The sequence below is a fragment of the Salarias fasciatus genome, chromosome 11 (genome assembly GCF_902148845.1).
Source record: "Salarias fasciatus chromosome 11, fSalaFa1.1, whole genome shotgun sequence".
NCBI lineage: Eukaryota > Metazoa > Chordata > Actinopteri > Blenniiformes > Blenniidae > Salarias > Salarias fasciatus.
The window spans coordinates 29,398,655-29,413,877 of NC_043755.1; the positions used below are offsets into that span (position 1 = coordinate 29,398,655).

At 43.2% G+C, this 15,223-nt stretch overlaps 1 protein-coding gene across 3 annotated transcripts; it reads right to left on the reverse strand.

The window, feature by feature from the left end:
- Positions 1-707: 707 nt before the first annotated feature.
- Positions 708-12,757, reverse strand: LOC115396909 (ubiquitin-conjugating enzyme E2 E1). 3 transcript variants are annotated; one of them, XM_030102991.1, is made up of 6 exons: positions 12,613-12,757; positions 9,035-9,218; positions 8,072-8,122; positions 4,364-4,496; positions 2,054-2,201; positions 708-998 (listed from the first exon to the last, which is right to left on the reverse strand). In XM_030102991.1, exons 2-6 carry the CDS (start codon positions 9,187-9,189, stop codon positions 901-903), a joined length of 585 nt encoding a protein of 194 aa, XP_029958851.1. In that variant the 5' UTR covers positions 9,190-9,218; positions 12,613-12,757; the 3' UTR covers positions 708-900. The 3 variants fall into 3 exon arrangements, with proteins under 3 accessions (XP_029958851.1, XP_029958852.1, XP_029958853.1); XM_030102992.1 differs by having other exon boundaries at positions 12,557-12,699; XM_030102993.1 differs by lacking the exon at positions 12,613-12,757 and adding an exon at positions 12,224-12,366.
- Between the last annotated feature and the right edge of the window lie 2,466 nt (positions 12,758-15,223).

Genomic DNA, 15,223 nt, shown 5'->3' on the forward strand with positions numbered 1-15,223 from the left:
TTATACTTCAAAATATGAGAAAAACATCCACCGGTATCTTCCTGCTGCATTCTCAGTCTATGAATTAAAATATTTGTAAAAGAGCAAAAATTAGTTAATAATTTACAACTTCTGAAGAAATGGGTTGAAAATATCACTGAGTGTGGAGGCAGTTCTGTTATTTTCCGAAAGTATCATCAAACATTAAAAAAAGAGAAATATGGAAATGGTCATATATGAGAAATAACATAAGTATGACATGTATACCGTTTACTGAGTAAACTTTTTTCCCCCCTTCTAAATTATTTTTGACATTTTTTTTTCATTCAAAGACCTGCTGAATTTCACTTTGTATTTTTAAAGACTCTCTTCCCACAGTGACAGTTTTCCACAACAGCTTCCCTCTCAAAATCCCAAAAAACACCATTACACACTTCATCCCATTTCCACGAACAGAGAAAGACAACCACACACACTCAATTTTGGAGTCAATCATTAACTTTGAATGGATACTTTTGTGAGAGAAAACCTGGAAGTGCATGCAGCCTCCAGACAGACTCAAACAGGGTCGTTCTGCCCTCGACTGCTGCTGCTGCTGCGTGTTTCTTCTTGTGCACTGCCTGTATTATAAATACACATTATTATAATAATCAATATGCATTTCCGCCTTCTGCTGATTAATCGGTTGAAAAAGGAAAACGAAAAGAAAAGCCAACACCAGACTTCCGTTCCATTGTGTTCCTTTATTACCATATTTGTGGAGATAACTTAATCAGGAAGCAAAAAATATACCAGACAATAAAGTACTAAAAATCTGAGATAGAAATAACCGCCCAACACAAACACCCGTGAGCCCCCCCCGCCCCGCCCTTCCTCCTCCTCCTCCTCCTCCTCCTCCCGCTGCCGTCCTCGGCGCTGGCTCTATGTGGCGTATCTCTTTGTCCACTGTTTGGCTGTTCGGTCATGTTCCGCTCTGTTAGTCGTGTACTGGGTGGCGATGCTTCCCACCAGGGGGTCGGCTGGGTGGAAACACAGGGTCGGAGTTCAAACACACGCTTTCACTGCTGCATTCAAGTCACTTACAGGAGAGAAATGGAATTAGTGTGTGTGTGTGTGTGTGTGTGTGTGTGTGTGTGTGTGTGTGTGTGAGCAGAATCTAGAAGCGTTGTGTTTCACTGCGGGACTTGGAGGGTGAAGCTGGTATGATAGGAAGTGCGAGTGACGCAGACCTTCCTGTGGATACAATAACAGAAGTAATGACAGTTTACGGGCGGCGCTGCAGCCGGGAACGATCCGGGAGCATTTCAAGAACATCTCCGCAACGTCTGACTCGAGCGCTTTTCTCCCGGCTTCTCCAAGACGCTGCGAAGCGCCGAGGGAGGCTTCAGGGGGGTTAGAGCTGGAGCAGGATGGGAGGAAAGTGGGGAGAACCGGTGGGGAACGGAGGGAAATCTGAAGGAACTGGTGGGAGCCGGGCAAACGGCTGGAAAGTGTGTGTGTGTGTAAAGTGTGGTTACACAGTGACAGATCACATGACGAGGCCGAGACCGTTCACATACCACACGCTTCGTTTGACCTTAGTTCTCTAAAAAAAGTGCACACGTGTGCTCAGTGACATACTTTCTGTCAGGATGTATGTATTCAACACGAGTTCAAATCCTCTCAAGCTAAATATTATCCTTCATTACTCTAACAGCCCTCCATACACATGAGAATGAATGCTGTGGGGGTGATTAATGCCTCCCAGTTCTCACGGTTTCAGTTCTGAATTTGAAGCATTTCCACTTCAATAAAAGTGACGTATGGCTCGAGGTGTTTTTAAGAAGCGCTGTTCGCTTCACACTGCATTTAAAGTGTTTCTTAGAAATCCCGGTAAGCACCTCCTGCGTTAATGATGTGTTTGCGCCGTGGAGCCGTGACACATTAGCCGAACGCTGTGGGTCAGTCTGACCCAGTCACTCATTAAGTTCAGTCACGGCCAGGCGTCAGCGGAGACGTCCCCCCCCCGGCCCCCCCGGCCCCCTCGAGCTTCAGAGCTGCACGTGCTTCACGTGGGGAGTGCGAGCGCTCTCACCTGGGTTGCAGTCTGTGAGCAGGGAGCAGATGGACAGCAGCACCTTGGAGATGGTGAGCGCCGGGCTCCAGTTGTCCTTCAGGATGTCCAGGCAGATCACGCCCTGGCTGTTGATGTTGCAGTGATAGATCCTCGTGCGGAACGTTACCTGCAGCCACAAACACACGGCGGGCCGTCGGACAAACGCCTGAGGAGCTCCAGAGTGTCTCAAATGTTTCTACTTTACTGAAGAAAACATAAAAACAACCTGTTGTCTTCTCACATGAACGGAGAGGTTCGACTCAATACAACCAACACTAGAACACTACGACTAGAGGTTTTTGAGGATGTATGTTTTTTTTTCCCATTCATTTTATTTTTGTAATCATTTTTATACAGAAACTTTTAATTTGATACTTTCTATTCTTTGCTATATCTGCATTTGCTTTAGAAACATTTCATTTTGATGTACTTCATTAGTTCTACAATACATTTTAGTGCATTTTTTTCACAATTCTTTCATTTTAAAAAAAACATATTTCCACATTACATCTTATGCTTCACATAATTTAAATTCAGTGCTTTTATATCGTTTTTATAGCGCATTTTAGTGTCTATTTGATATTTTCCATTAGAGAACATTTATTTTTTACTCTTTAGATATTTTTAAACTGCATTATAATTCTTTTCAGATATTTCTACAGTGCATTCCATTGTGATTTAAAGACCTTTTTTTTAATCCAAACGCTGCATTTAAGTGCACTGTGGATGTTTTTTGGTGTATTATTCCAGATATTTCCAAACAGCATTTTAAATATTTTTAATAAACTAAAGAGCATTTGTGACAGTCACTCCTCAGAGTGTGTGTTAATGTGGCCACACTAACGCGTTTGCTGCCCTCTTGTGGCTGAAAGCAGGAACGTCACTCTGCTCTTATCAGCTCCAGGAAAACCTGCAGCGGCGCTGAACGCTCACAGGAAGCGGAGTGGAAAAAGCTCCACTGGCTTTAAATGTCTGCTGTGTCAATGCGAAGCGTCAAGATCTGCAGAAACCTTCGGAGGGCAACATTTCCAGAGCAGACCGGACGACTTTTAAACCCACTACAGAGTTCAGTTGTGATTCTCGGTGTGTGTTTGGAGAGGAAAAGGTTTTTACAGCTGAGTAAGAAGCAGCTGATCCGGGGGAGTTTTAATTAGCGTCAAAACAAACAGAAACTCCCCGTGTATTGTTGGTCCCAGCGGAGCTCTCCCCTCCACCGGCAGCAGCGTTTTGATGACATTTGTTTTGCTTTCGTCCCGCTGGAAATGAGCTTGATTAAAACAAATAAAAGCCGCGTTTTGTTTTTGTCTTTTTTAAACCGCTGGGACCGGCGGTTTCGTTGTCACCACAATGACCGCGATTGTTACACAGGGTCGCCTAATTGAGAGAAACGATCGCGTGGGGACGAAACAAATGAAGCCGACTGGAGCCGCGCTTTAAAAACCGAAGGTGGATGAGGAGTCCGGAGTACAAGAGCAAAAATAATGTCTTCAAAACTGAAACAATTCACAGCGTGTGCTGAATTTGAGTTGATCTCACACTTTAATAAGTCGCTCGTAAATCAAGTGGCGGTTGAAGCATTTTAAGACTCTTCTTGGTAAATAAACAAAATGTCTTAAAATATTAAGTGGAAAAAACCAGGAGAGCGGTTGGAAAGTCTGAGTGACGCCGCGTCCCAACAGGGAAAAACTCCAAGCCGTGACCTGCTGTGGACTCCAGCTGAACTTTAGTCTTTATCTGCAGATAAGGTTTTGTTTCCTCTTTACAATACAGACTGACTAATCACCGAGATGAAATGTGTTGATCTTTTTGCTAATCCAAATTCAAGCTATATAGGAGAATTTAAGGTTGTTTTTTTTCAGACCTGCTGTTAAAACGATATATTGGGGCTTGTTTTGCTCCTATGAGGTAAAATAAACTTCTTCTGAATCTGATTAAAATTGTAAATGAAAAGTTTCTGAACCACTGAATAAACTCATGATTACGTGACTCAAACCAGGTTCCATGTATTTACATGTTAATGCCTCGTTTTGCTTCATTTCACTACATCTCCTAATGTACAGGACCCATTTGAAACACTTGAACACAATTAAAAAAGTTAATTTTTCCCACTGAAACTTCTGAATATTCACGACATATAATCTGAAATCATGTCAACCATGATCTTTTTTTCATTTTAGCATCTAAACTATATCAAAAAATCACAAATACATTATCTCACAAACAGTTACAGTAAAACAGATAAAAATGTTTTCCTGTTTTTCCTGGAAGCTGTGATCACAGATGTTGTACCTTGGGCGGTTTGAAGGGGTAATCCGGGGTGAAGGCGATGTCCAGGAAGAAGACGCCCCCCTCATACACGGAGCCAGGTGGTCCCAGGATGGTCGACCGCCACTCATAGATGTTGTCTCCTTTGGGGCCAGCACTGTCGGCACACGGATCACACACGATCAGCGGGACGCATCAGAATCACCACGACCAATGATCAGAGGTTATGCATCACACTCATTCAGAGAAAAAACCCAGATATGCCAGGAAACTCTGCTGTGGAAAAATTACGTTTCCACTTAAAACACTGCCGTGTAAACGGGGTCTTAATTGTCGTCTTCTTCTTAGGAATATTTCAAAATTAAAAAAAAAAGATTGATTTAAAAAAAAAAAGCAACACAGGTATGATAGTATTAATTAATAAATCAAATTTCATGTACAGGTTCACAGGTATAAAGTGGCTTTAAATGATCGGTTGTGATTTTCTGTTTGCTTTCAAGGATTTTAAATGTTTGTTTTCTGCTCACTCACGCAGACCGATTAATAATTCAGAGGGGAGAGAGGAAAAAAGAGAGAGGAAAATCAAAGCCCACCAGGGAAAACAACAGCAGCCTGCCATCGTGAATTTAATCTCAGACACAAAGCAAACACAGAGCAGTATAAAGGCGGCGCAGACTCCCACACAGGAGGGAAAGTGTCAATATGTCAGAGTGCATTATGGGCCGGGAACCAGCTGAGTGCAGACTGCAGCATGAAAGCCACACACTCATTCTCGTACGGTGTGTATCGCCTGATGAATCGCAGCCGGGCTCTCCGGCAGGAGACGGGAGGACGTGGGCCCGTCGTCAGAGAAGACACACACACACACACACACCGATAGAAAAAGGCGTGTCTGCGTTCGAGGTCCGCCCGTGTTTAGTCGGGGAAAAAAGGAAAATTCCACCAAATAACAGCGAAGGAGTAGAAACTTACTGCCGGCGTGTGCTTCTCCTCTTTAACGCGGAGGGGTCAAAGTTCACTCTCCCTCGTGCATCATTCAGGAGGAGTTCAAAGCAAATCCCCGGTGATGTGTCTCTGCGTCACCAGCTGTAATCTGTATTGATTTTCCCTCAAAGCGGCCCTGCCTCTATCCCCCTCTACATGCAGAACATGTGGTCCTGAGGCCCTTGGGGGGCCATGAGTACAAGACATAATAGTATTGATTTAAAACTCTGGGGGGGGGGGGGGGTAATATCGCTCTGGGCTGTGGGGGTTTTGATCAGCGCAGACAGACGTTTGGCAGAGTTTCCCCGCCGACATCAAGGCGGTGCATCAGTCCAGACGCTTGATTAACTGGATGTTCACAGATATGAGTGGAAATGTGACGGACGAGCGGCGGGCTGAGACGGAGGAAGGAGTTATCAACTCCGCCATCTGACACTATGAATTCACTCCGGCTGGTGTTGAAAACAGGATTGATTCATTTCCTGTGATGAAGGATTTCTTCAGATTTGCACAACTGGATGAAAAAGGCTCGTCGCAATTTTAACATTCGAAGTCGACATTAGGCAAAAAGACTGAGCGAACCTGGACCGAGCCGTCCTCACAGAGTGTACTTCTCTTCATTATATCAACATAACAGGGACCGACAAAAACCTAGAAAAATGACGAACTGCTTTCAAACAGCTGCCGACCAGAATCTGCGTGAAAATGACTCGCTATGCTGGAAAGCCGCAGTTTCACTGAACAAATCAATCAACCAATAAATGGATTTCCACCTCAGTGAGGAGAACAGGGTTGGATTACCGTCTCTGTCAGTTCTGGTTATCAGCGGACAAAGCAGAGGAAAACTAACTGACCAGGACTGAAACCTGCAGACGTCACTTCCTTCTTGCATTAAGTGGAGTGGGTTTCCTCGCAGCAGCTGGATTAGCATGAGACGCTTCATTACCGTCGGCTCTTCCATCCATCACGCGCAGAGGCAGGTTGTGTTTTAAGCTGCCCGTCGCTCAGCACTCCTATAATTACTGAGATGAGAATTTGCCTCCATGTCATAAACCTTTTTGGTAATTTCATCGCTGCGGTTGTCCGTCGCCGTCGGAGCTTTCAGCCGCAGTCATCCATCCAAAACAGCGATGACATTAATTTAGCTCCAACAGGCTGGAGTCATGATGCCGTGATGGGAACACGTCGGCTCCGGCTTCTCATTAAGCCGCCGTTAGAAGGGATTACGACACACTGAGCTGCAAAAACAAAACTTTGCCTGCTGCACAACTGCAACTGACTGCGTACTATTGAAGCCAGGGGTGTCAAACATAAGGCCCGTGGGGCCAAAACCGGCCCGCTAGAGGCTCCAATACAGCAGAAGAAATGAAAAAATGTGCAGTGAAGCTGCTGCTGAGCGACAGAGAGCGTCTGTGTGAGCGTCTCTGCCGCTCGGTTTCTGAAGAACGTTTGGTTCTTCTGTTCCCACACAGAACAAAGCTGCTGTTCAAGTCTGGCACCAGCAAAAAGCACAGAGAACGACGCTGTTAAGACTGTGAATAAACGCCAATTCCTTTAATTAATCAGCAAATACCCAGATGGAGATGATTTTTTCAGAGGCTTTACAGCCTCAGGTGGGTCGTTTGATCTGCTGGGCCTCGATGGGAGAGGTTTCCCCTCACACAGGGAGGTCAGAGGTCAGGCTCAACCTGCTGGATATCGCAGTGGACGCGGCAGGAGGGAGAGAGCGCCAGGATAGTCAACAGAAAAGGAAAGCGCACATTAATGAGACGTTATGTGCAATTTAGCAAGACAACAGCTCAATTATCCATTTACTGCTGTGGATTTGATATAAATGATTACTCATCTTTTGATTGTAGATCCATATATCTTGCTAGAGCCATACGTTGATCTGCCATAACATTACAACCCCTTCAGTTTCTGCAGGCTTGCAGATTTTTAATGTCTCTGCGTTTTCCTTTTCTGCACGTTTACACACCATCCTATTTAGAGGAATGTGCATTTTCTGTCTTTGTTCGCAGAGAAAATGTGTTTATGAGCCTTTTCGGCCTCACGTGGTTTTTTTTTGCCTGTGAGATCCTGCAGTGTTGGGTAGATGTCCTCAATGCAGCCCCACACACAGCAAACTGTGTGTTTTCTGTTGGAGTAAACCAGCCAGGCCAGCCTTCACTCCCCACACACACCGAGTCAATGAAGCTCTGCTGATACTGACCGCTGCAGACCACCAACAGCTCCGCTTCCAGGACTAATCGGGTTTTTTTTTGTACCCTGATATAATCATGTGCCACGATGATGAGTGTTGTGTTGTACTTTAATGTAACTTCCACTGCCGATAATTAAAAAATAATGAGTAGTTATTAAATGTGGCAATGGTGGGAATAAAATTAATCTCATTTAACATCGACTCTCAAGTCGACGTTGTTCATTAATTCACTGAGTAAACGTGTTTATTGTTATGAATAATAAACATATCAGCCGATCTATCTTTATTGGATGTTTGTATCAATAACGGAGTCGTATCAGTCAGGCTCCACTTCAGTCCCTATCTTAACGACTACTTAATACAACGGGCACGTTACAAATAAAATAAGCTGTAAATACACAATTAATATCTGTATCCAGTCGGCGGTCCATGCAGAGTCTCCAAAACATAAAACACACACGGATTACTCTGAGTGGTTATGTGCAAAAGAAGAGTGAGTCCCCAGCCAGAGCAGACTGCTCCCGGCTCGTGCACGGTTCACCCACCTGCAGTTTGGTGGAGGGTCCAGTGTAATGTCAGCCAGCTCTTTCTGAATCCTGCACACAAACCAAGGCGGCCGTGAGAGAAGTGCGACAACATCACCCCACAAATCCCCATTTTCATACTGAAACATGTTAAAATACAGAATTATTCAACAACACGGTGAATAATCCGAGCGCTGCTACCAGCTGGATGTGTCCCAGAAAAACAAATGATTGTTAAAGATCAATAAGCTGTTTGATTTAAGTTTTATTTTGTTTTGCTCTCAGAAAACAGATCGTGAGTTATGATCTCCTGAAGAGACTCGTCCCAGGATGCATTAAAGTAAAAATACACTTCCTGTTTCTGTGTTGAGTCTGTGGGCTCAGGAAACAGAAATACATGAAACCAAATATCACTCAGGCATCATTTCAGCAGAAAGGACCAGTTGTCCCTCCCTTGTCTCTGTACTGGATGTTCTCCATGTGTCTACATTAGTGTAGAGCTGTTTACACCAAGTGAAAACAGAAAACTTTCATTCATTTTACTTTTTTTACTTCCTAACATCGTAGCACGATGAATGTACTGTGTCCTCTTCACTCTTGAATTTAACAGCGATTCTCTAATAAAGTGTACATTTACTACGCCATCATGTGGATCAATGTGGAGACACATTAGAGGCGGTTTAAAGGAGCCTCACAAACAGGGAAACTGCAGCAGTTTCAGCGTCTTTGAAAAACAGAGCGTCACAAAGACTTCAGAGAGTGTGAGAAACTTGTGAGGGACTGGATAAAAACCGAGCAACTGTTACGGTGATGAAGAAAAACAAAGCAGGCGAATTGAACTGAAGTCTCCATTGTTAATGAACAAATCCATTGTTTTGCGGATACGACGGATACATTTCTACAGCCTCCCACAGTGTTAAGTCACCGATCCCTGGTGGATCTGAGAAGACAGAACCCGGCCGGGTGAATGGGTGCTCCTCGTACCTTTTGGCGCTGGTGGAAAGCAGCTTGGAGGTCTTGCTCATGCTGGCTTTGCTCTCCCGTTTCTTCTTGCAAGGCGTGTCCCTCTGTCTGGTTTGGCTCGAGGAAGGCGGCGACGAGGAAGAGCTGGTGCTGGCACGGGAATCCTCATCCGACATACCGGTTTGGGTTGGAGAAGAGCCGGGACCTGAGGCGAGAGGAGGACGGCTCAGCGGCGGCGCCAACCAAAACAAAAAAGGTAAATTCTGGAGTGTGCACGTTTCACTTTAAGACTGTCGTCCATATTAGATCAAATTCAGTATTCATAATGCACACTTAATTATTTTACTTTCTTTTGGGGGTCTGTACATTTCTCATTGTTTGATTTAAAATGAATTATCTGAAAATGACAGGCTAAAATTTCTGTTTATGAAAAAGGATTTCTATGTGGTAACGCCTCCATGAAAGCTGTCTTCTCACACTCAGACACAAATTTCAACTTTATTACAGCTTACACACACCAAGAGTGTGTGACTTCCTGTATCTGATTTAACGGTTGTCTTTTTTAAATTTGTTTTGTATTACAAGGTTCTTTAATGTGGTACATAAATCCTGATTTTTATAACACTGTATCTTTAAAAAAAATAAAAGTCTTGTGTTGCCAGGCTTCCTGATTCATGCTTGATAAGAGACTTCCCAAATCCTCTCCATAAAACACTTTACTGTGTTCTGTTGATAACATTACACATTAAACTGCGAGCGCTTGGATTTCAGGTACAGAAATCACTGCCTGATGGTGACACACACACACACACATTCTACCTGACTTATACCTTCATAAACAATTACTTTTACAAGGAGAATCATGTACAAATCATCACAGGCAGGATTTATTTATTTTTTTTGTATTTAAGCTTGTTTAAAGAGACAAATAGCAGAAAAATCATTTATTTTCCTTACATTCGAAAGGAGTTGTAGGAAACTGCTGGCTATTTATTATAATCGTTTAGATAACTACAAATCAAACCAAAAATTTTCTAAATTTAGGTTAATAATTTGGCTGGACGGCTAAAGTTAAGTAAATGTGGACACATGCAAGTCTTTCACACTGACCATTTAAATACTGTTTACAGATTCCATGATGAACGTAAGCGGCCCTTCGTCAGTCAGATCGGCATAAATCCGCAGATTGTTGAAGGCAACATCATTTGCAGATAACTAACAGTTGAATCATTTCTTTGAATTAATTGTAGATGTTTTTAAATCCTTTGCCAGGCTTAAAGGCATCCAGAAAATTTCTAAAGGCCTGAAAGAGTTCTTCAAATATGCGATTCAGAGACTAGAAGCTTCACGTTTGCAAATGGTCTCAAATCTACAAACTATTTCCTGACGACTGGACTTAAACTGTGGTTTATGATTTGAGTGAATTGATGTAAAACATGAGTGTCGGATTAGAAGAGCTGACAATAGAGCTGTGATGCACTCAGAGAATTGTTAGATGCCTTTAGACTTCGGCTGAGGTCTTGTTTCATTTCAAGTGAAAACGCAAGGTTTCGGCATTTTGATTATAGTTTTAGATTCACAAAGCAACATTTCAAAACCTATGTCTGTTTATATGGAAATGGCAAACAAGCATGAAATTATGTAGTTAGCATGCCAGGCCACGTGTTAGTGCTCTTCGTTGTATGTGTGATGAAGCTCGCCATCGAATGGCGAGTACACGGACATTCGTGTAGACAGGCAACCAAGTTGGATGTTGCCAAATCCCAGGAAAATATCTACAGGGAGTGATGCCACTCTGGGGCTGCCTGTCCACCTGTGCAGATAAGCTATATAGCACAACCATGATGCACAAGCGCAGTGGCAGCATTTCAGAAAAGTTGTGTTTTCTCCCATTGACAAAGGTCCAACTGGAGCATTTTCAAAAAAACTGCCCTTTCCCTGGTCTCCACGGAGTCAGATTGTTCTGAAAAAAAATTGTGTTTTCTGTCATTCCCGTGAAGAGACAGTCAGAATGTTTTCATACAGTTCCACCTCGGGAGTAGTTTCCCCAAAAGCTCAAACATTTTCCGTTGTCACTTGAAAACAGCGTTACATAAACGGGGGTTTATATTTACAGGAGGCCTCAATTCTCAGTTTGAGTGTGAACCTCTGCGGAGAACGTGCACGTTCTGGCTGGATTGGAGGTTAATTAGTGACTCTGAACTGCTCTTCAGTGTTTGTGTGTGTGTGTGTGTGTGTGTGTGTGTGTGTGTGTTGGAACAGCAGAATATCCAGTGTGTAACCTGCCCGATGCCAGCTGGGAACGGCTTCACTGCTCTTTGTGTTGGATGAATATGTATTGAAAGTATCTAAAGTTGTTACAAACCTACACCTTTTGTTGACAGGTTTCCTCACAATGGGGGGAAAAACAAGTTGCAGGTCTTTCCAAAGTTCAGACCAGGTAAAAAAAAAAAAAACAATAATAAAAAGGAATTCACAAACTTCAGATGTTAACATAACCACATCTCACATTTCAAGAGGAGAGACAGGTTCTACCTGTTATTACATAATAAATAATTAAATATTTTTTTCCTAATCTGGAACATCGGGATGTATGAATTTTAGGGGCGTGGTAACTAATAAAAGAGGGCAATTACGATTCCCATGTGACTGTAAAGTTTTATTTTACTCCAAAATACACAGAGATATGACTGTGATCTGGGATTGCAGGTGCCACTTTTATAAATAAGTACTGCTTCGAGGAGGGAAGTTAAAAAAATAAGCCCAGGATTAGCTGATTTCAGTGACTTTACATAACTAGATCCTTATCAATAATATGACGCTATAAAATTGGGGCATTATGTCAGCTCATTTAGGAAGCTATTCATCCATTACCGTGCACATTAAGACATTAATATTCCGTTCCCAGTGTTAAATACTAGAACGTGTGTATTTTAATGCAGAACTAGCAGTAAGAAACCTGTCAGACTTTCATTATTATCATCGTTTAGGGTTGTTTTTTTTTTTCCGTGACGATTAACGAACCGCGGCTAGCTGACTAGCTAGCTAGCGCGCATCGCGCACCCAAACTTAACCGTGCCGCGGCCGCCGAGTCACACAAAAACGAGCGTTTTGGCAGACAGTTTGAATAAATGCAGTATTAGGAGTAAGTTTATAGCCCTTTAATAACCGAGAATATCACCTCTCCGAGGCAAGCGACGCTAGTGTTACCTGCTAACACACCACACCTCCCCCAAAGAGCGAGTCGGGCCCAGCCGGGATGAGACTCCCGTATTATCCGATTCAGCGTCGTTTGTGGTGTTTGAGAAGCTCCACACGGCTGCTACGGGGCAAACCGGGGGGAATATTGTGCGTGTGTGCCTAAAAAGAGCCGGATGGAGGCGCGGGGAGAGCGCTGGCCGCGGAGGAGTCCTCTCCAGCACATAGCCGGAGCCTCGGTTCCGTGTGTTGTTTGTTTGCTCGGTGTTTTTTTTCACGGCGTGTCTGCGGCTGACCTTCGACTTCAGCCCCGAAACACGCTAACACACCGGCCGCTGTGTTTACCTGCACGACGGGGCCGAGCGTCCACCCGAATCCGCGTGTTTCTGCTCCGAACTTACCCACTCTATTGTGTCTGGACCTCCGCCACAGTCGAGGCTGGTGCCTGTCGCCCTCTGCGGAACGGAAGTAGCCTACCGCGGCTGCAGTGGGCTGAGCGACGCCGGTCCTACTCCGGAGACAGGACAGCCTACATCCTCACTCACTTCTCACACATCCACGGACATTTCATCCAAAACAATTCACAGTCTTAAACCTGTGAGACGTGCATAAATATTTTAAGGCAATCCTTTTTGAAAAATATTGGCTTGCAGCTCCTGAAAATCAACAATTCAAAGACTCGTGATTGTAAATGATTATGCAAAAAATTAGTTTTAATGCAAAAGAAAAAGTGTTTGGTGCTTCGTCTGATTATTCCTGGGTAGAATCGGGTTGCAGGATTTCTGCATAGAGTTTTGCATGTTCTCCCATGCATGCATGCATGACATTTCATGCGTGTGTCTCTGTGGTGATGGACTGGCAACTTGTCATCAGTTAGTGGGATTGGCTCTGACACACTGGATGGATGGATGAATGGATGATGGAGAAGAATCTTGGCTTGCAGCTCATGGAAATCAGTGTTTCGAGTCATTTTGAAAGATCAGTCAAAAATGAAATACAAGTTGTAATCGTATGGCTTCATGGAGCAGCAGTGAGCATTGTCACCTCACATAATATCCCTGGTTCGAGTCCAGTTTCTTCCTGTGTGGAGTTTGCGCTGTTCACCTCAGATATGTTTTTTTCTGATTTATTCCCACATTGCAAGAGTGTGATTGTGATGGATGAGCCTTTGCTCAGGGCTCCCATCCACCCCACCACTGAACTGGATGAAGCCACAGAGAAGATGGACGGATGGACGAGTACAGAGCCGTCAAAGCTTACACTCCAGACTAAAGTGAGCCTCCTTGTGCTTGAAATCTCCTGCTGCATCCGAGCTGCATGTAGCATGGTGTTCTGCTGTGCTGCAGGTGAGGTGGTTTCAATTCAAATCAGCTTTATTTATTTATAAAGTGCCAATTGCAACATAGTCATTACTAGACACTTTTACAGAGAAAACCCAACAGATCCACATGAGCAAGCATAAATGACTGTGGAAAGGAAAAACTCCCTTTTAAAAGGAAGAAACCGTTGCAGAACCAGACTCAGAGGTGGCGGCTTTCTGCTATTCTGGTTGGGGTGAGGGGACAGAAATAGGACAGACAGGTACATTTATTTTATCAACATGCATTTCATGTATAAACAGGGACAGGTTAGTTTTACCCCACTGATGATGTGTTGTTGCAATAGTCATCGTGCTCAAAGGCCAGGTTGCTTTAATGGGTCCATGTCTACTGACTGCAAACTCTGCATCGCTGTACCAGCATGTTTCTATGGTATGTTGGAAAAAAATATCATCAGGAAGGATTAAAAACCACCTAAATTTGAGGATTGTGTGACAATCAGGACGCCACTGAAGTTTGCTTCGCCCTCAGAAAGGAGCACAGTTACATGGTCAGTGGGTCCTATTGTTTAACCCTGCAATGCAAATCTCCTGTTCAAATGCATCAGTTTAAATAGCTTCATATCCAGTTTAACAGCATCAGTTTAATGACTAAACATTTTCTCTGGTTACATTATTTATTTATAGGAAATGCAATGTGACATTTTCAATGTTTGGTGATTAAACATGTTTAAATTACATGTACAGAATTATACAGTGATTATATAAAGGTCTTAAAACAAAAGTGCAGTGCAGTGAGTTGACTTGTTCCTGCTTCAATCCGTCACTCTGTCTGCATGTGGACCGAGAGCGAATGTGGGTCGTCCTGGTTTATGAAGGGCCACAGTCCAGCTTCAACACCCCACTGTGAAAAAAGACTCAGCACAGGAAATTCAGCAGAGCTTCATGACGATGTCCATGAAATGCAGATAAATTTCAGAGACATTGAGAAAACGCTCTTCCAGAAGCAGGCGTGCCAGTGCCCACCTCTCCACGTCTTCTGTACCGGCTTCATCCATGTGCTCGATCAGCGACACCCCTGCCTTAAAATCAAGAGGGCTTCATGCCCCCCCCCATGAATCCCTGGGTTGAGGTGTCTTTTCATATCACATTTCCATAGATTTGCCAACAAGTTTTCATAACCTCTAACAGAAATCCAGTGATCAATATCACCCATTAGTTTGAAAAATAAGCAATAACTAATGAAATATTTACCATTTTAGACAAATTGGAGTTTATCAACAGATCTAATTATACATGAAAAGCTCATAATAGTGTAATTTTCTTATTTTTTGGCGAGTTTAAAATACTTTGTCTCTAAATTGATTCTTGGAATATCTTTCAAAAAAATCCTCTACTTGCAAGTATATTAGAGAAATTCATTAAAATAATAAGATCATAGATGTGGAAAATCCTCAAATTGTGATTTAATTAATAAACAGCACGGTGAACTGCATTTCCTTCATTAGATTAAGTTCCAGCACAGTGAGCAGGAGAGTAAATATGTTTTCTAATGCAAGTCCCATGTGCCAGCGAGTTATCTAATGCCAGTTTGCTCAAATTGACCTCGGGGTCTCAATGTTGTCAATTTGTCTGCTACTCCTCAGAAAACTGCAAAGAAAAATAATCAATGTTTTCTTTGAATGTTTTACAAT

Bases quoted from the DNA above. Each gene is read 5' to 3' on its own strand.
- LOC115396909 (XM_030102991.1), bottom strand. From the start codon at position 9,189: ATGTCGGATGAGGATTCCCGTGCCAGCACCAGCTCTTCCTCGTCGCCG. The intron at 8,123-9,034 runs GTACGAGGAGCA...GTTTGTGTGCAG, and splicing joins CTTTCCACCAGCGCCAAAAG to GATTCAGAAAGAGCTGGCTG. The intron at 4,497-8,071 runs GTGGGTGAACCG...GTGTGCCGACAG, and splicing joins GACCCTCCACCAAACTGCAG to TGCTGGCCCCAAAGGAGACA.